The sequence below is a fragment of the Elgaria multicarinata genome, chromosome 5, assembly GCF_023053635.1.
Source record: "Elgaria multicarinata webbii isolate HBS135686 ecotype San Diego chromosome 5, rElgMul1.1.pri, whole genome shotgun sequence".
Taxonomy (NCBI): Eukaryota; Metazoa; Chordata; class Lepidosauria; order Squamata; family Anguidae; genus Elgaria; species Elgaria multicarinata.
Genome location: NC_086175.1, coordinates 69,686,949 through 69,706,529, shown reverse-complemented (window position 1 = coordinate 69,706,529; position 19,581 = coordinate 69,686,949). Strand labels below are relative to the sequence as shown.

Below are 19,581 nucleotides of genomic sequence, written 5' to 3'. Positions count from 1 at the left end.
TAAGGGAGGCGGGCAAGGGCGTCCGAACGACGTGCATGGCGCCCCCGCCCACTTTATGAGTATTCATAAGGCTGATGCGGTCGCGCGCGGAGGCCTGAGGGGGCGGAGCCTCAGCCGTCGCCCCGCCCTTTCACCAGAGCGTGCGTCGGGGTGGGCGTATCTAAAAACACAACGTGCCCCGCTCCCTCACTGAATATTGATAAGACGTCTCGTGAAGCGTGGTGTCGTCTAGCTCGACGCGTCGCCCGATTGGACGAGGCCGTGTGTGCGTGGTGACGCGTGTCGCGGCGGTGCGGGTCCCGATTGCTGCAGCCGCTTGTCAGTGTGACGAAGATTGGCACCCAGGTAAGCGCTGTCACTCAAACCTGCTCCTAGCCAGCCAGCCATCCATCACGGCGCGCCCGCCGCCGCTGTTGGCCGTCTTGGCTCAGCCGCGCAAACAGACCCGGGGATGCGGGGCAGAGTGGGGGGAGGCGAGCCCGCCACACGGAATAGCGGGGTGGGGGGCATCCGCACCGTAACCTACCCGGAGGGGGGTTAGGGGCGTCGGCAGGCAAGCGCGAGGAAGGAAAGGGAGGGGGAGTGAGGAAATTTCTGGAACAGCCGCCGAGAGGCCGTTGCTTTTGTAGGAGGAGGTGGCGCGCGCGGGCGCGCGCCCCGTGGAAGGGGTGGTGGCGCGCGCCTCAGGGGGTGGAGTAGGTGAGGGAGGAGGAGGGAGAGGAGAGAGAAAAGGGCAACAGCTGTTTGTGGCGCGAGGCGAAGTGGGCTTGGGGAGAGCGGTATTTAAAGGGGCCATTTTCAGGGACATTCCGATAGACCTGAAGAAGCAGCTCGAGCGGAGTTAAACAGCTGCTGGTGATTCCCCCCCCCCCGCCTTTGCTTCCTCGAGTGCGGCTCGGGCTCCCTCGCATCCAGAAGCGAAGCAAAGGCGTGAGGGAGGACCCTTCCCCCCCCTCCCAAACCCACCGTGGTTCGCAGCTGCCTTTCAGCCGGTCAAAATAATCCTCCTTTTTGCACATAAACTGACGCGGAGGACGCAACGTTGTGATTGTGAAGTGCTGGGAAATCCTTGGGAATTGTTATGTAATCTGGTTGTTAACAATAAAGGCGCGGAGCGTTTTGCCTCCTCTTGGTTTCTGAGCCGTTTTTAGATGCTTGGTGACATGACTTCAGTCATTCAAAGGCCAGGAATAAGTACTTCGCATAACTCCAGAAGAAGGGAGAAGAAAATCATAGTATACATGACAGAACTTAAACTTGGAGGAATCAACAGACACAGCAGGAATTCTGTGTCCCCTGAGTAAATGTTAAGGATTTTTTTGATTGGGAACAAATGGAAAAATACAGAATTGGTACAGGAGCTGGCATTAAATGTAGTAGTGCCAGCCTCTGACAGAACTGGAAAATATGCTGTATTCCGTGATGCAAGCCCCACATATTAAAACACCTGTGCGATCAGATAATGTGTACTCATTGCTTCACTTGATGATGTTGGTAAACATTCTTCTACCACTCATCCAGTTTATAAATTGGATAAAAAGATACATCTTTTAAAATTACTATAAAAATGAGCCTTGAGTTTTAAGAGTCCTCATTCCCTCAAGTTTTGTGAAACCAAGGGGAAAAAGGATTATATATAATGCCATAATGTTAGGATTCATTTATTTATTTTAAAAAGGCAAGTTTTGAAGGATTGATGCTAATGTAAATGTATAGTGCAGAAATTGGGATCTGAAGCCTTCAGGAAAAATTTCCTCACCAAGCTGACATTGCAATTCATGCTATGTATAGCCATTGCCCTTGTCTACAGTCCGGTTCAGAAGAAGTGGGACAGTTTTGAGCTAAACCAAAATACCAGTTCTGTATCAAAGCAATTTATTTCTATGCCTTAAAGAAGGCTGAACCCACATGTGTGAGAGTCTTAAAAATATAACTTCTATGGATTTGTTAATTTTGCTTAATTCTCTTTGATAAGCAGAGGGGAAAAGAGCTTTGCAAAACATTGAAGCCAGTCTTGTTAAGCTGTTCTCCCACAGCTTCTGAGATCTATGTAAGAACTATCTTTATAATTTCAGGCCTGTTTTGGTGACTAAAGGCTAGAATCTTGATAGTAAAGGAAACTTAAAGTTCTCTGGATGCTGAAATCTCTTAATTGTGAGGTGTAACCAGGACATATATAGACTATAGCTTTGCTAAATGAGCATTGAAAATTGGTCACAATTCATGATAAAGACAATGGAGTCCTTTTCCTCTTTAGAGTTTGAAGGATCGATATGCAAATCTAGTGCAGATTAGCCTTGCAGATAAATTGAATTGAGATAAATACTTACAAGAGTGTCTCAGTGCTCCTGTATTGAGGAATGAGTCCTCTGGTGCAATTGCAGGTGTGCACATAGGCTTAATAAACCAAGAGATACAACTATATTCATTTGTCACAGGCTGGAAATAGCACCACGTTGTTCTTTCCATCCTACGGCCACATCACTGAATAGAAATGTTAACAATTTCCTTGCCTAGTGGAAATTATTTTGTGACTTTAGTGAGCAACTGAGTGTATAATTGTACCTTTAAACTCAGATAATAGTGATTTGCAAGACCTAGAAAGAAGACAATTGAAATGTTAGCTTGGGCTGCTATGGTATTGTTTGTTCAGCTAGCCTCTTTAGATGATGGTGAAACTGAATACCAATTAAAATGGCTGATTTAGTTTCAAAGATAATTTTTGAAATGATTCAGAAGTAATGTGTGCACAATCTGATTTGCTTGCCCACATTTCTACCTTAGTATCCTCTTGTTTCCTATTCAAGATTTATCCTTAAATTATTCAAAGCATGTTTATCTAATTGCAGATAGGCTGAATCCTGCCTCAGTGTATTTGAAGTGCTGCCATTTTCATACTAACGTTGTTTATCCTGAAATACCTCCACATTTGTATAATCCCTGTTTCAGCTTCTGAGTTTGTCCGATGCCTTGAACATTTACAACTAAGGACTTTAATCCTGAAATTATTCCCATGGTGCATTAAGAACTCAGTTGTAACATTGGTGCTTAAGTGTTGTATACCAGTAATGCAGGCTTGGAAGTGGTGATACAGGGATACTGTATTTTCATGGTGGACCTGGAAATGATGCTGTGGTGGTGTAGGCTGTGGCACAGTCCAGCTAGTTTTGGTGGACCATAGGGTTAAGTTGCTGTATAAGTAAATGGCAACAAGAATGGGGATTAAAGCTTCTTTGGCTAATGCATTATTGTCCACAAGGGTATGCTTGCTTTATCAATAGTTTTTGGGTGAGGTTAGAAATTTGCTTGTTTCTTTTTAGCCCCAGTAATCTGGTTTCAGAAAGAGGGAGTGAAGGTATAAACAAGTCATGTATGATATCTTTCAGGAATGTCATGTTTTAGTCAGCTGCTTGGGAGAGTATTTCAAATGGTTTTTAATCCATCTGATGCTTGCTTTAATTTTATTTATTTAATCTGTATTCTGCCTCCCCACCGAAAAAGGAACTCATAATACAGACTATTATCAAAGTAAAAAACAAAACACAAATGTTGCAGTATGAAGTATTTCAGCCAACCATGCTTTCGTACAGGATACTCCATTCCACCCCATTCCCACAACAGACACTCAGCATTATTTGGCCACTGAGCATGCTCATTCCATATTGTGCTCTTTGGAGTGGGGGGTGTCTCCTTTGAATCTTTTCCCTAAATTTTATTGGTGCTTATGCAAACTTGGTAGTTAACCTGAGCTTGCTAATGCCTCCCTTTTGTTTCTTAGTAGACCCGTTTTGGTTTCATGGCCATTATAACTCAGCACCCTTAGTTAAATATTTGTATATATGCTGGATTTATGGGTGCTCTTAACATATCATAACAATTTTGAAAGTAGACTTAATAAAGATTTGAAATAGGTATTAATGTTCAACTATTGTGATGTTGATAGACTTGCTCATAATTGAGTTTGAAAAGACATTGCCAAAATTGTGTGCTTGGTAAAGTACTAGGAGCTTGTTTCCAGACATGTATTTCAAATGTATTTACATCTATCCCAAGTGACAGTATATTAGGTGGTCAGTTTTTATTGTGAGCAATTCAAGTGGTATAATCCTTTAATTATTATTATTTTGACAAAAAAAACTGAATATGTCTTTCCGTTCTGTAATTCATTGACAGGCCCTTATCCAAATAGAATAGATAGTATTTAATATAATCTATTTTTAAAGGAGGATATGAATGTGAGTTTTGCAATATCGCCACCCCATGGGAAAAGTCATAACACATGCTTTACAGTTTGGTCTGTTTTCGGCATTAAAAAAATGCAGTTTAATTATACATAGCAATCTAGCACAAATCATTAAATTGTATGATACATTTTGGTTCATACATGTTTAAATTTCTATGCCAAACCCAATTGTATCAAACTAGAGGTGCAATATAGCAAATATCATGGGAACAGTGTTACAGCTAGCTGAAAAATTATGGAGGCTGCCTGCCCAAGTAGGGATCAACTCCACCTTCAAAAGAAAGAAAAAATCATTCACGCTAAATTGGCCCATTCTGATTGGAGAGAGCCTTGACCAAAGTGATGTCCAAAAGCAAACTTCCTTGCATGGTTAGCGTGAGGTAGTAAAACAACAACAACGGTTCCTTCAGAGAGGAAATTCCTCTGCCAGGGACCAACCAAAGGTCTTTTGAATCTTCTGTAGTAACTAGCAACAAAGGCGAATACCATGTAATATGTTGTGGGAATGTACACTAAGCCTTGTTCGGCAGAATTTTTTCCATTGAGGTCCCCAGAAAGGAACAGTGAAAGAAGAAGAGCTCATAACAGAATAGTAATAGATGAAAGGCGTGCCCCTATCCTGAGAACTTGGACATAATTCTTTTTTTAAAAAAACCCTGTACTTCCTGAAAGGAATTAGTTCGAAATACATTTCCGCAACAAAACTCAAAAGGACAGGGCAATCATCTGGTAGTCAATGAACTACAACTATGAATAAAGTCTTCGTAGAAAGAATGGCAGGCAGCGTATCTTTGATATGCTCACTGGGTATCAGTGAGAGCTTTCAGGACCACATTTAGTCAACACAGGTGGAACATAAAGGGACTGAAGAGTGCCACAGAATATGTGGGGAGGAACTGTGCCTCAGTGGTAATGTTTTGCATGCAGTTTGCTCCACAGTTCAATCCCTGCCATCTCTGGGTAGGACTGAGGAAATTCCTGCCTGAAACCCTGAGAGACTGCTGCCAGTCAGCGTTGACAATACTGGGCTAGATAAGACCAATAGTCTGACTCCATATAAGGCATCTTCCTATGTTCCAATTATGACTTGCATGTGGATGAGGATGGATGAAAGAAACTTAATGACTTTTAAATGTAGCCACCTGACATTTTAGTGTGTTAGCTCTGAAAATGGAGATGCTGTTGTTGCAAGAACTGTTGTTTGCTACCTGAGCTTGATGCAGATTTTCCCCACTTTTGCATCAGACCTCTTCCTAATACACCTCTGTGGGCCTCTTCTGATTTTTTCAAAGGAATGTATCCGGGTTCTTGCTTATTTCCTATGCTGGTTTACTTGCCTAGGGAAGCAATATGAAGTCATGTCTATTTATGTCTGAAAATGCATATAAAAATCTACAAAGGAAGACACATGTAACCATCAGAAAGGTGGGAATTCTCCCAGCATATTTGAACCTTATACATAGTGACCTAGGACCAATTTACGTATTTCTTACATAAAGAATCTCTGTGTGGCTCCTAGTGCATATTTTCTGTAATAACTGAAGCATCTTGTGAATGATTTTTCTGTTTTAAGTACACATTTTCTTCTCAGTGTATCTTCAGAGACTGGGTATGTGTGCATCTGTGAACTATGTGAACCAAATAATACACAGATAAAGTTCATCGTGGTTGAAAAAGTGTCCCTGTGATAGCAGAAATAGCTGCTTCTGGGCTTTATTTGTGTGCAACCTAGTTGATGCTGAGGTTGTTTGCTCTATGTGTACGTGGGAAGAATTGTGTAGAAAAAATAAGGAACAGGTTCGTGTGTGTGAATCAACTCTTTGTAAGTCAAATAGAACATGCGTGTGTGAGAGAGGCAAAGTGAGATGGTCATGTGTGGGGGGGAAATCTGCTTGAATACGAGAGTATGTACTTATGAAAAAGACAATGCGTTCTGTTTAAATTATAATTTGCCCTTGGTGCAACCATTGGACAATTTTAACTTGCTTTGCAACTTCTGACATAGAAAGATATCTTACATCTGGGTGCAGTAAAAATACCCTGGTGTGCTATCTGGATTCATGACTGTGACTAATATGAAATATTCCTCAATAGTCTGAAAATCTGAAACAACCATTTTCCTAATACCTAGAAAAGTTGTCCTGGTTACTTTTGGTTTTTATCCCTTCTGGGTTTTTTTATTTTAACAAGTAAAATCACATTTGATATTTTGTTATAAATAATTATTTAATCAATATTTGTGGCAATTTATGTGTGCGTTTTGTTGGCAATTCCTGTAGCTCTTCATTGTGAAGATTAAAATGCAAGTAACTCACCTATCATGCCTTCATCAAACTTTCTGACAAGATTTAAATAGTCATCATCTGCTTTTGTCAAAAGGCTTTTAAGGGTAAGGTTCCTGGAATCCTATCGGTCGTTGTAAAAATTACACATGGATTGCATTGTCGGGAGGAAAACATGTTTGCTACTGCACACATATATTTCAGTCATATCTCTTGAATTCTATAACTTTCTTTAAAAATACTAACCTTCTTTGTGGGTTTTTTCCCTTAGAAAATTTGAACTAAGATATGATGATTTGACTTTATAAGAACCCTCAGTAACCATGATGGCAACGCAGACATTAAGTATAGACAACTATCAAGATGGACAACAAGTAAGAATTTTTTTAAAATGTGTACTGCAGTGTAGCAGGTTAAAATAATTTATTAAATAATTATGGCACTCAGTAATTGAAATCACTTAATCTTACCTATTCAACCTGCTGGTAGCTTTGATGTGGCACACAAACCAGGTTGCTGGCTTATACACTGCCCATCTGTTTTCTAACGCTCTTTGTAGAAAGCTAATCAGGATGCAGCTGAACTTTAAGAAACAAAAATCCTTTAGAAGAGAATTGACTTAGAAACACAGGAAGCTGCTTTATACTAAGTCAGAATATTTGTCCATCTAGCTCAGTATTGCCTACTCTGACTGGTAGTGCCTCTCTAGAGTCTCAGGCAGAGAGAAGACTTCCCCATTACCTGTTACTTGAGCATTTTAACTAGAAGTGCCGGGGATTGATACGGGGCCTGCAGCATGCAAAGCATGTGGTGTACCAGTGAGCTATGCTCCCTCCCCAAACTTGCCAAAGAAAGGGCACAATCCTATGCATGTTTAGAAAGAAAAACTCCCAGCATTCCTCAGCCAGCCCTGCTGATTGGGGAATGCTGGAAGTTGTAGGCCATTTTTTGTTTAAACATGCCCTGTGTATTTTTTTAAATCTCAGGCTGGGAACCCTGTTTGCCGCTAGCTTTGCTATGATACCAATAACTTCTCTTCAAAAATGACTTAAACAAAACTTTAGTGTACATGTTAAGGCTTTTTTGTGCTTTATGGTCTCTTCAATACAATTTGAATAATGCCATTAAGATATTACTTCAGTGATCACAGAAACCAGCCTTTGAATGGATTCATGCAGCAATCCCCAGAGGTTTGGAAATTATTAGCCTCAGAGTTTTGGAAACTACTTACAGTGCAATCCAATGCACATCTCCTCAGAGATAGGCCCCATTGAGTTTAGAGGGACTTATGCCGAGGTAAGTATGTATAGGATTGTAGCCTTATTTTACTTCTGGTTGAGTTTCAGCAATTAAGGCATGTAAATGGTGCTTTATTTGATATTGTTCTTGATGCTTTCACTAGATATATTGGCTTGGAGCATATATCTAATAACATTTCATTTAAGCTAATTTAAGTTCATGGAAGAAAAATTCCCATTCCTTCCTACCAACCCAGCATCCCCTTGTGTCTCCCCTAAAATCTCTTCAAAACGCCAGGGACTCCTCCTGAACAACGTGGGATACAGTGAGAGGGCAAATCGCCCAACATCTGACATGGATCCCAAGATAAGTTAATGTAAGGAAGTTCATAGAAGGATTTTTTTCCCTTCCCTTCTCCCTCGCAGCAGCCCCACTGCCCCATCCCAGGTTGTTTAGGAGGGCCTCCAATCATCCATAGAGGCATTTTGAGTAGTGCAGGGGCTTCAGGGAAGAGAAAGGCATAGGAAACTTTCCTGCTTAAGTTACCTCAAGTAAACTTAGAGATTCAAGCCATAATTAGCATTTAACTTGTTACATTTTGAACTTGTTAGAAAGTAAGTAACAGCCCTTGATCACTGTGCAAATTGTGAGTGAAACTCATGGGGAGAAGGCACCAGTCCTTCAGGCTAGCCGGAGTCTTTCACAACTATATGATGCAGAGCTACAGCAGACATTCTAGTATATCTAGAGGCTGCACAGAAGGGAGAAAATATTGTATGATGATAGTCCTACAGTCATACTATCATTATATTGACTTTGCTCAACACTCTAGTGGAATTTATAATAAACTAGAACAACGTATTTTATTTATCATTCTTTTAATTAAGTTCTTTGGGCAGCGTACAGTACTGGAGAGAGCATTTGACAAATAAGGTGCCATCACTGAGAAGGTACTCTCTCTTGCACCCACCTACCTCACCTCATTTGGTTGGGGCACCTGGAAGAGGGCCAGAGGAGATGATCTTAATGTCTCGATTGGTATATAACCTACTAAAAACAAGATATGCAAAATTAGATATATCTATCTGAAAGCAATTTATCATATAGGAGTCATTATTTATCGTCAATACTTTAAAGTTGTACTTAATGGAATTCTGATAATTCTATGTGTGCATTTTTTGGATTTTCTTCATGTTAATTAAAAAATTAATTAAAAGTATAGTCATTACAAAACCAATTCTAAATGAATATTTACACAACTAAAATCAAGCTATATACTTTACGAAAATTGTTAAATTGTCTCTGCACTTATTTTTGGAGATCTGCATGTACTCTTCAGGTTTCATCTTGGGCAATAATGTTAAAAAGTTTGACTTAATAGTAAGCTCTTTTGAATTTTCAAGTAAATGTGTAGCATAAAGAATTGTATGTAATAATCATTTGACTTTATCTCATTTGTGCTATTGAGGTTTTGTATATGTAGTATCACTGCTTGAAATTAGCTTTAGCATTTTCAGCTAAAATATAACCATATGATTTTGTTGCGAACGTTTAAAATAAAACAGTGTTGCATTTTATTTTTAATTGACACATAGCTTTGGAATATATTTATATTTGTTTGGCATTTTAAAGCTCTTCTTAGTCAGCTGAAAGACAGCTATTTCTTTTTTAAATACAGTGCAATCCGATACATGTTTATTTAAAATTCAGTCCCATTGTGTTCAGTGGGCCTAGTAATTGTGTTTAGGATTGCAACCTAAATTACTGTTCTTCTGGAAATTTGATTCTAATTCTTGGTGTTCAAGAACAGCTGTTGTGGAGCAAAATAGTTTCAGTTTTCTGCAAACATATTGAGGAAAGCTGGGCTTGGGGATTGGCAGCTGGCACCATCATTCAATGTGCATTTCCTTAGAAGCAAATCCTATTGATTTTAACAAAATTTGCTTCCCAGAATGTATGCTTAAATTGTATATCCTAAATTTAAAGTGCCTCTGACATTTAAAAAGTAAACTCCCCCCCCCAATTATTTAGGTGAAAAAGGTCTCTTGAGTTTGTTTTTTCAGGGTTTGTATATGTAAGCATGATAATTTCAGAGAATGACTTTGTAGAATAGCACCAGAAAACGTGAAAAAGAAATTTCATGATGTACATTAAGATAAAAGTAATACTTCTCTTCCAGGAAACTTAAACTACCAAAATGAGTGTTGAAAATGAAATTACATTTGCTGCTATATCTATTGCAAATAAAGAGATCAGTTCTCATATTATAGTGTAAAATGTCAGGGTGTGGGGGAGGGGATGCTACAAGCCCACTTTGGAGTCCCTCCAATTTTACCTATATCATCTCCTCCTTAATTTTCTAAAACGGGGACAGCACAAAAGGTAAGGAGGATGGGACCCCTCTGGTCCCTCTGTAATTTGAATAATGGTATTTGACATACTGATGCCAATGCTCAATGTTCCCCCCCCCCAAAAAAAATATTACAAATAAAGTCTCAAGATTGCAGAATGTTGTATTTATTAGTGGCTTTAAAACTGATTAGTTTTAAATTTACATTTCATAGCATGTTATTCTTTTCCCATTGTACATGATTTTCTTCTCTCGATGTTTCATCTTTCACTTGCCTGATACCAGCAGTCTGTTTTTTTGTTTCAGAATACCATATAAAAGGATAAAAAATTAGTGCTTTAATAGCTTGACTTTAAGAGTACCGACAGAATGCTTCTGTTATGGCAGCATGACTACTTTTCTGCATTCTCATTATAAATCACAGTTGTGAAATCAATTCTTTAAATGCTAGAAATACAAGTCTCCATCACATATGAAAGTCAGATGTTACCTTAAAAAATGAATATAACCATCATAATGTGTGACACTGGCTCCTAAGTCATTGGCCTTCTGACTCGCTTGTCTTCTTACTATCTGCTTCTTTCTGGGGTCCATGGACATAGTAGGGATGGAACAGTGACAGTGCCTGAAAATCAGCCTTGCATGATTAGCGTATTTGGTTGGATAGACTGTGTTTTTACTTCACCTCTCTCCCATTCTGTCCCTGCCATGAATCTTTTCCATCTAAATGTCATTTGTACAAGGCCTTGCTTGGAGCAATTGTGCCAATAAACCCAGAACAGTGTATAGTTGTCACACCACAGCCCTTGCACCCAAACCTGTTCATTTCTTCCTTACTGAGCAGACCTTAGCATCAGTTAGGATGGCTACTTGTGTATGTATATGAAGAGAGGCCTGTCTTATTAAAATGGTATTGTTTTGAAATTCCCATCTAGCACATTTTGAACTTAAATGCAAGAGCTGTTTTCACTGTTATACTTGATAACTAACCCCTAAATTGTAAGATACCATCTGCTTTTTTAAATTTAGGATGAAATTATGAAGAGGTATTGGAATCCTAATTAATGAAGGTTTCCAAGTAGTTTATTTTATTTATATGTTATTTTTAAACAAATTATTGGAAATAATTTCCAAAGTGTTTTGCTTAGCGTGGTATAATATGCATGGAGAAGGAAACAAATGGAAGGTAGCAGATGTTTTCAAGGTTTGCTTTCCCAAACTGGTTTTTTGGAGCAGTGTATGCATAGCTTTATCCAAAAATAGCTGGTTCTGAAATACAGCATTCTGTAACAGACAATTTATTAAAAGAAACCTACTAATAGGAACCAAACTTCTAGTGACCTTTTCACTGTCTCCCCGCCTCCAAATGTTGCAAGGATTAAAGAAGTTTTTTGTTAACTGCTTATACTTTTTTGTGTCGTTGCCAAGTCATACCAATTTTCTGGCAACCTACTAGGCCTTTGCCTTTCACTTTGCTTAGAAAACAGTCCATTTAGTAGTGAATCTATGCAGTTGGCAATATAAAGCATCCTTCTTTTCCAGCAGATGCAAGTAGTAACAGAGTTAAAAACTGAGCAGGATCCAAACTGCTTGGAAGCAGATGCAGGAGGATTGAGTCCTTCTCCAGTAGAATCTCAGACACCGATGGATGCGGACAAGCAGGCCATTTACAGGTAGCAGTGTTGACAAGATGAGTTATTCAAGTAGTAGATTATAATATTCTCTGTAGTAGATAGAGTGGTTGTTCTCAAAGTGTGGGATGGAGCTGCCAGGGGGAGGACGGAATCACACTATTACCTGGAAGGGAACACACAAAGTTCTAGGGAGGAAAAGATCCTGGAGCAGATATTGCCATTCTCCCATTTCAAGCCAAGTTGTAGTGGCATTAATGCTCCTTAGAACATTGATTCCCATTAGATTTGTGGAACAACTGCTCTCCCATTCATTGTATCACCCTAACCTGACTTGTGGGGGAAAACTGCTACTTCGTTCTACTGATGATTTCCTGTGTGTGGTTTTAGGAGGGGTCATGTCTTGTTCAATTCCCCTTCGTAATGCCAGTACTGAATTAGTGCCCAGTCCGCAGCTTGTTGCACACAGCAGCTGCTGCATGCACATGACTGTATGTAAAGATATTGGCACTTTCTGCTGTGAGATAGAGGAGTTGGTGCTGGGCTGAGAGAACTCGGGTAGAATAAGTTTAGAAGAAGGTTTCTAAGCTCGAGCACTTGAGAAACAGTGAAGTAGGGTAAAGCCAAGTAACCAACCAGCATCTTTCAACTTACCTTACATATTTTGGGTTTTCTGTTTACGTTGGGATGGCTAACATGCATTTTCAGCATTCATTGTGTGCTTAATGCAGTCCTCTGCACCCTTACTTACAAGGGAGTAGATCCTATTGAAAACAGTGGGACTTACTTCTGAGTGAACAAGCATGGGATTGCATAGCAAGTTCCATTCATTTTCGTGGGGCTTGAACACACTTAGGTACTCAGGATGGTGAACTTCATTTTGAAGCAAGGCTTTCTATTGGCTGCATCTTTAATTTCTTATTATGTCAGAATTGCTTTGTTTTAGAGCTGGATTATTACTATCTATGTAATCTGTAGTCCAAGCTACCCATCAGTATCTTTCGTGGCAAACTGTGGGATGACAATAATAGTCAAATTAGACCTGTATAAGTGGCTCTATAATTTTAGTTGAGCCATATTTGACAAACAGTAAATATAAGAGCAAGTAAGAGAGATTCCTAATCCCTAGTGTATTAGTTGTTAATGCAATTATATATATGTAATGTCTAAAACGTTCAATATTTTTCATCATACTGATTTGCACGTAGAAGTTGCCACAGTTTTACAGTTCTATATTTTCTGCTTTTATTTCTAGACATCCATTGTTTCCCTTATTAGCACTGTTATTTGAAAAATGTGAACAATCTACACAGGGATCAGAAGGCACAACATCTGCAAGTTTTGATGTAGATATTGAAAACTTTGTTAGGAAGCAGGAGAAGGAAGGAAAACCTTTTTTTTGTGAAGATCCTGAAACGGATAATTTAGTAAGTAAAAACAGTTGGGGTGGGGGAGTCATACACATATTACTTTGTTTTGGAATGTTTATTAAAACTTTCTATTCAGAAAAAAAGTAAATTGGCATTGAAAAGTTAAATTATGAACTTTCAACAGAGAAAATGGTGGAAATGTACCTTTTTAGTCTTTTTAACTGGCATACGTCCATTATTAGCATATTCTGATTTCTCATAACACAGAAGTTTGAACAGAATATGCCTTCAAGTCCTCCTTATTTCTTGATTTTTAGAGATATCAAGCCTGGTTCTTCAGCATTTACTTTCAAATATTTCTTTTAAAATAGCCAAGAGGCTGGATCAGACCAAAGACCTATCTAGGTCAGCATTCTGCTCACACAGTGGCGAGACCAAATTTTATTTATTTATTTATTTATTACATTTCTATACCGCCCAATAGCCGGAGCTCTCTGGGCGGTTCACAAAAATGCCTCTGTGAAGACCACAAGAAGGACATGAGTGCAATAGCACTCTTCTGCTTGCGTTTCCCAGGAACTGGTATTTAGAGGCATATTGCCTCTTGTTACTGGAGGTAATATAACGGCATCATGACTAGTCGCCATTGATAGGGTTATCCTCCATTAATTTGTCTAATCCCTTTCGAAAGTCGTCCAAATTAGTGGCCATCACTATATCTTGCAGTAGCGAATTCCATAATTTAACTTTGCTTTGTATGAAGAAGTACTTCCTTTTATCTTTTCTGACTGTCCTACCACTCAGGTTCCTTTGATGAACCTGAGTTCTAGCTTTATATGAAGGGGAGAAAAGATGTTGCAGCTGCTTCAGTTGCTAAAAGTCCTTCAAGTACTATGTAGGTGTCTTTCAGTGGAACTTGCATAGGAGTCTGCAGAAAGTGCAAACCCACAAAAATGAGCGTATAGCATCAATGTATGGCAGACCATTCTTTTTAGTGTCAGAACAACAATCCTCAAAAATGCCTGCTACATAGCTCTTGTAGCAGTTGATGCTTCTGCATCAGTAGTACTGACAGAAGCTTCTCCATATAGAAGGTTCTCAACTTTTTTTACGTAGTTGTTGGTTATTGAATAATCTACATGTTTTATCAGATTCTATTGTTAAATCTCTATTCCCCCCCCCCAGTGAACAGATTCTATCATTCTTGGGAGTGCTTGTTGGTTTTGTATTTGCTTTGCAGCCCACTACCCCATGCCTTTTTCTTTTCTTTTCTTTTTTGCCCCATCCTCTCCCACATTTATTATTTATTTCATTTCATTTCTTTACTGCCTATACTGGAAGCTTGCAGCTAAGGAGAGAAGTTGAAAAGGTCTTGGTAAATAGGAGGGCTGCTTAACACATGATAATTCATTTATGCAAATCATGTGTAAGAAAAAAAGAACTGTGGCCAGTTGCAGTATGCTATAAATGACATGTGCAAATGTTTTTTACCATGTTTTTTAACCTTGTTTCAGAGTCCTTTATGTTTTTTCCTCATTTAGATGGTAAAGGCAATTCAGGTTCTACGAATCCATCTGCTTGAGCTAGAAAAAGTTAATGAGCTCTGTAAGGATTTCTGTAGTCGCTATATTGCATGTCTGAAAACTAAAATGAACAGTGAAACTCTACTGAGTGGAGAATCTGGGAGTCCTTATTCACCTGTACAACCCCAGGTACCTTTCATGCTATCTGAAATACATTTTCTGTATTTGCTTTATAACCTATCCTATCGCATAAGGCTCAGGATAGGTAAGAATAGATTTTAAAAAAATATATAAATATACAATACCATGTTAATAACTTGGTTAAATTTGTAAATCATGCAATTTACAAGTAGATGATATGTGACTGGCAAACAAACAGTTTTTAAGAATATTTGATATTGTTAAGGTTACCAAGTTTCCCTTGTGCAGTTTCTTGGTAGTCAGGTACATGGAAATGTAATTCCTCAAGAATGACCATAATTTGTCAACTCTTTGTCTGCAGTCCAGCAACTTTAAACATGATAAAGATAGCTTGGATTTGCTGGAGCAGCTGTCTTCATGGAAACAGTCACCAGAAAATGTGAGCAGTAGAGCAAAATCAACACAATTATCATTGCACCTCTTTGGCACTTAGCCTAATTTTTGGGTTGGCTTTATTCATCTCATTGTAGATAATGGCCTCATCCAAGCGAGAGGTGATCTGTATGCAAATAAAGGGTTCTTTGATTACTCTCCACCACATACACGAGGGTTCAAGGCATAAATTTCCTTGGATCCAGTAGCATGGATTGCATGTGCATAAGAACCCAGCTGAGAGATTCATGTGGAAAGCAGTTAAGGCTATGCATCTGCTGCTTCAGTCATGGAGTGCCCCCTCTCCTGTCAGCCTTGTTGGGGAGGGGGAATTTAAGAACATATGAAGCTATTTATACTGAATCAGGCCATTGGCCTGTCTCTCAGTATTGTCTGCTCTAGTAGACAGCGGCTGTTTAAGGTCTTGGGCACTGCTACCAGACATCCTTTAGCTGGAAAGTATGTGCTCTACTACTAAGCTATGGTCCCTCCTCCCATGCAAAACATCTGTAATACTGGGTGGGGGGGAAATGTCCCTGGCAGTTGAATTACTGCTAATAGTAGTTGGAGTAACAGAAGTTGGTTGATTATTTCATTTTTTCTTAGTCCTATTTTCTCTTTGAACATAAGTAATAGTGGCAACAGTACACTAATTACAGTAATTTCAGAGCGCAGTATTCCAAAACTTCAAAATATGGCTATATTCACATTCATACTGTGAGAGCTGCCATAGAAGCTAGTCAGACAACATATACTCACCAGCTCCATAGCATAAATTCAGTTAAACATGAATAGTATTAAGATATTGGTGTACATTTTAAGAAATAAAGGTAGGATTTATTCATTGTTTCATTGCACCCTTCATGCCAGCCCTATGTCAGTGTACTAATTGTAAATTGCATTCCTGTCATCCAGACACTTGATTATATGAGTGTTTAAAGGTCACCTTTATAGTTCAGATACATGTTTTAAATCTGAAGTTTCCAAAATGTTTGAAATCTTCTTTAAGCCTCAAATTTGAGACGCTTAGAACTTTACCTTTTCCATGGAAAACGATGAAATCTTGACCGTGTTTAATCATGAGTATTCACACCATTAACTTCAGAAGAGCTAGGATTTCACCCATAATGATACATTTTTTAATGTATCTTCTGAACATATTTGTGGTTTCCTTGTGGCTTATTTTCAGTGCAATCCTATGCATGTGTACTCTGAACTAAGTCCCATTGCGTTCAATGAGACTTATTTCCAGGAAAGTGTGTATGGGTTTTCAGCCTTGTGCTTACTTACATGTCCCATTTTTAAAATATTTGGAGATAAGTTATTCCAGGATAACCATTTGTAAATATTTAGTCCATTGACAAATCTCACAATCTGTCACACTAATATAAATCCTTTGATTCAAATAGGATGAGATTAGCCCAGTATTAAGTGACAAAAGCACTGAGTTAAATATCATTCAGAATTCACATATCTGTTCTATACTCTTATAGAATGGTTCAATATGGGGAAGAAACCCAGCATTTGGGAAACAACATATAAATACAACATATTGTCAAAATAAAATTCTAGGTTATATACTTTCATTGAATTTCCATCTCATGTGAGTTATATGACTGACTTCGATCATATTGGTTAGTAATAATGACATCATTATCATTATCACCATCATCATGGGGTTTGCTTTTTCGATTCTCTCATTTAAAACTGTTGGAGCTAAAAATGATAGGAACGTCTTTCATTATAAGACTATGTAATTTTTGTTGTTGTTACTGTTTCTAGCCAATTCAAAGTGCCATCACAGGTACGCTAAGTCCCCAAGGGATTATGGTACCTGCATCAGCATTGCAGCAGGGAAATGTAACTATGGCAACTGTTGCAGGTAGGATGCATTAAACAAAAAAATTAAACATTGCACAAAAAAATTAAACATTGTCACAGATATTCATTATGTTTGTAAATAAGTGGCTATAGTTAGAAATTCTAGATATGACTTTGTTTGTTTACTGATTTTCTGCCAATACAGTCAAGGCACTTTGCAATTTAAAACAATGGCATATAGGCAGATACGATAAAGGGTTTGGGAAGGATGCAAAAAGTATGCAAATTCAGATACAAATTCTTACATAATGTTAGAATGACCAAGTGGAATGAATACTGAGGTGGAAGGTTCTGGGAAGGGAGGAGCTAAATAGTAGTTGGACCCAGGTGAGGGAGCAAGTCTTATTGTCTCACATCTCCCTCAGATGCAGGCTGGTGGAACAGGTGACAATAGAGACATTGGGCCTGTTCAAAGGGGTGCATGCAGCCACCACTTTGCACATCCAACTCCTGCTTGGGGCTTGCTGTGTTATGCGAAACTGGCAAGTGTGGGTTATGCGTGGGCTAAACAATCCTTGCATAACCCTAGAACGGTCCTTGGGGTTGAATATGCAAAGTAGTACCTAGACACACTACAGCTCATGATGGGTTAAATAATCCATGACAAGCTGTGTACTGAACCAGGTCAGTATTATTTTAGATTATTTAAAAATAAATTATTATTTAGCCTAACAATTTCTTGATATCCTGCAAGCAGGTATCATGGCATATTAACAATAATGACTCTATATGTCTGCTGATGTATGTAGTATGATTCTGGAAGAATAAAATATTCCCCGCATTAATGAAAATTATATGTCTTGGCCATAATTCAGGGAACTGGGATACTGGTCAGAGAAAATATTGACTAGTGGAAAGCATTTTGATATGTTATATAGGGTGATGTGAGCTACTGAAAATGAAATGAAGTTGAATTGAACATAATTGTGCACAGTTAAAAAACCTGTATATTTAAGCACTAATAATAACAAAATTCAGGAAAATGTTCTCAGCTAGATTTCTAATTCTGACAAACAGCTATAAAATTCTAGCAAAGTTAAAAGATTGTTGGAAATACTTTTGTGCCCTTTGCATTTTAAAAATAAGTTTGACCTGTTAAGTAAATAAATTTATCATCATTTTGTTTGTTTAATAATTTTTGCATAATCATGCTATCACTTGATCACTTAATTACTCTACAATGGTAAAAATTATGTATTCTTTTAAGGTGGTACAGTATATCAGCCGGTGACTGTGGTCACACCTCAAGGTCAAGTAGTAACACAAGCATTGTCACCTGGAACCATCAGGATCCAGAACTCACAGGTTTGTTTTACACACTTTATCACATGGTTTAATGTAGGGAAGGAAGAAGTATTTTAGTTGCATGATATGGACATGACAGACTGACATTCAGGGTTACATAATAATGTATTTAAATGTTTTAAACATAAAATCACTGGATTAGATCCTGAGAACCACAAGCAGAGGGAAGTTTGTGAAAGAGGACTTTGTGACCACCTCTCCCCACTGCAGACTCCTGCCCTGCCCCCCACCAAGTCACTCCTTGGGGATGCTCCGGAATTATGTTGAATGAGGTATGGGAGGCTGCAGAGGAAGGGGGAAATTGACCCAAATCAGGTGGAGACACTTTGTGTAAGCAGTGATGCCCCCACCCACTTTTGGCCAATTACTCTCCCAACAGCCCCCTATTCCAGAGGGTTGTCCAATTCTCAGGAGCAGGTGTTCAGGGGGCTCAAGACTGCACTGGGGAGGAGGTAATAAGAAATCAAGGCAAAGACAAATTAAAAAAGCCCTAAATCTGTTTGTCTGTCAGTTCTTAATATTACATCACACTCTAGTGACCAAGAAACACAAGCTAGGTCAGGGCTATGCAGATAGGGGTAAGCTTGTATTTTAGTGGTTCCTGTTGAGACAAAGTAATTGAGCTCAAGTCTGGGGCACAGTTGAGATAGTCAAAATCTGACTCTTAGCCCAGATATTAAAGTTCCCAAAGGTAGGGGGTATACTTACTCCCCCTTCTTTGATTGAATCAGAGGAGCAAATAGTTAACATTCAGTCCTACAGAGAAAAATAAAGTGCTGCATTTCAGACACTATTCTGATGGAGGCAAAAATCTGCCTTCTGTTCCTGATACTGGGTGGTCTGTCCTCTGTGACAGAGATTCTGCAGAGGAATGTTTGTCTGTGTGCAGAGTGCACATTAGAGGTACTGCATCCGCAGAGGTGCCTAACCTACCCTTCATACACACACACACCACTGACCCATCTCAATGTTGTTGCACTCTGCAATCTGTTCCTTATTCCAGATCCTGTGCTTATCATGAACAGGAGGGAATCTTAGCCTCATTCTAACATGTCCCTAAGTCCATGCTTTTACTTTTTCCCATAGAAGTGAAGAGCTATCATTTATTCCCACAGGTGAAAATCAAAGTTCTGGACTTTAGGATAACAGTGCAGTGTGGGGGAAAAGTTCACTCCAGCCTCTGC

At 38.9% G+C, this 19,581-nt stretch overlaps 1 protein-coding gene across 5 annotated transcripts in view; it reads left to right on the top strand.

Annotated features, from left to right (window-relative positions):
- The first annotated feature begins 203 nt into the window (after nucleotides 1-203).
- PKNOX1 (PBX/knotted 1 homeobox 1) overlaps nucleotides 204-19,581 on the top strand; it is a 28,392-nt gene continuing 9,014 nt past the window's right edge. The window contains exons 1-8 of one of the 5 annotated variants that reach the window (XM_063126580.1): nucleotides 204-352; nucleotides 6,808-6,899; nucleotides 11,660-11,787; nucleotides 13,001-13,172; nucleotides 14,657-14,827; nucleotides 15,141-15,218; nucleotides 16,994-17,093; nucleotides 18,300-18,397. In XM_063126580.1, the coding sequence (XP_062982650.1) occupies nucleotides 6,849-6,899; nucleotides 11,660-11,787; nucleotides 13,001-13,172; nucleotides 14,657-14,827; nucleotides 15,141-15,218; nucleotides 16,994-17,093; nucleotides 18,300-18,397 (798 nt within the window). In that variant the 5' untranslated portion in view covers nucleotides 204-352; nucleotides 6,808-6,848. Of the gene's footprint in view, nucleotides 353-6,796; nucleotides 6,900-11,656; nucleotides 11,788-13,000; nucleotides 13,173-14,656; nucleotides 14,828-15,140; nucleotides 15,219-16,993; nucleotides 17,094-18,299; nucleotides 18,398-19,581 lie in introns of all 5 variants that reach the window. The other 4 variants (XM_063126579.1, XM_063126578.1, XM_063126582.1 and 1 more) reach the window with 4 other exon arrangements.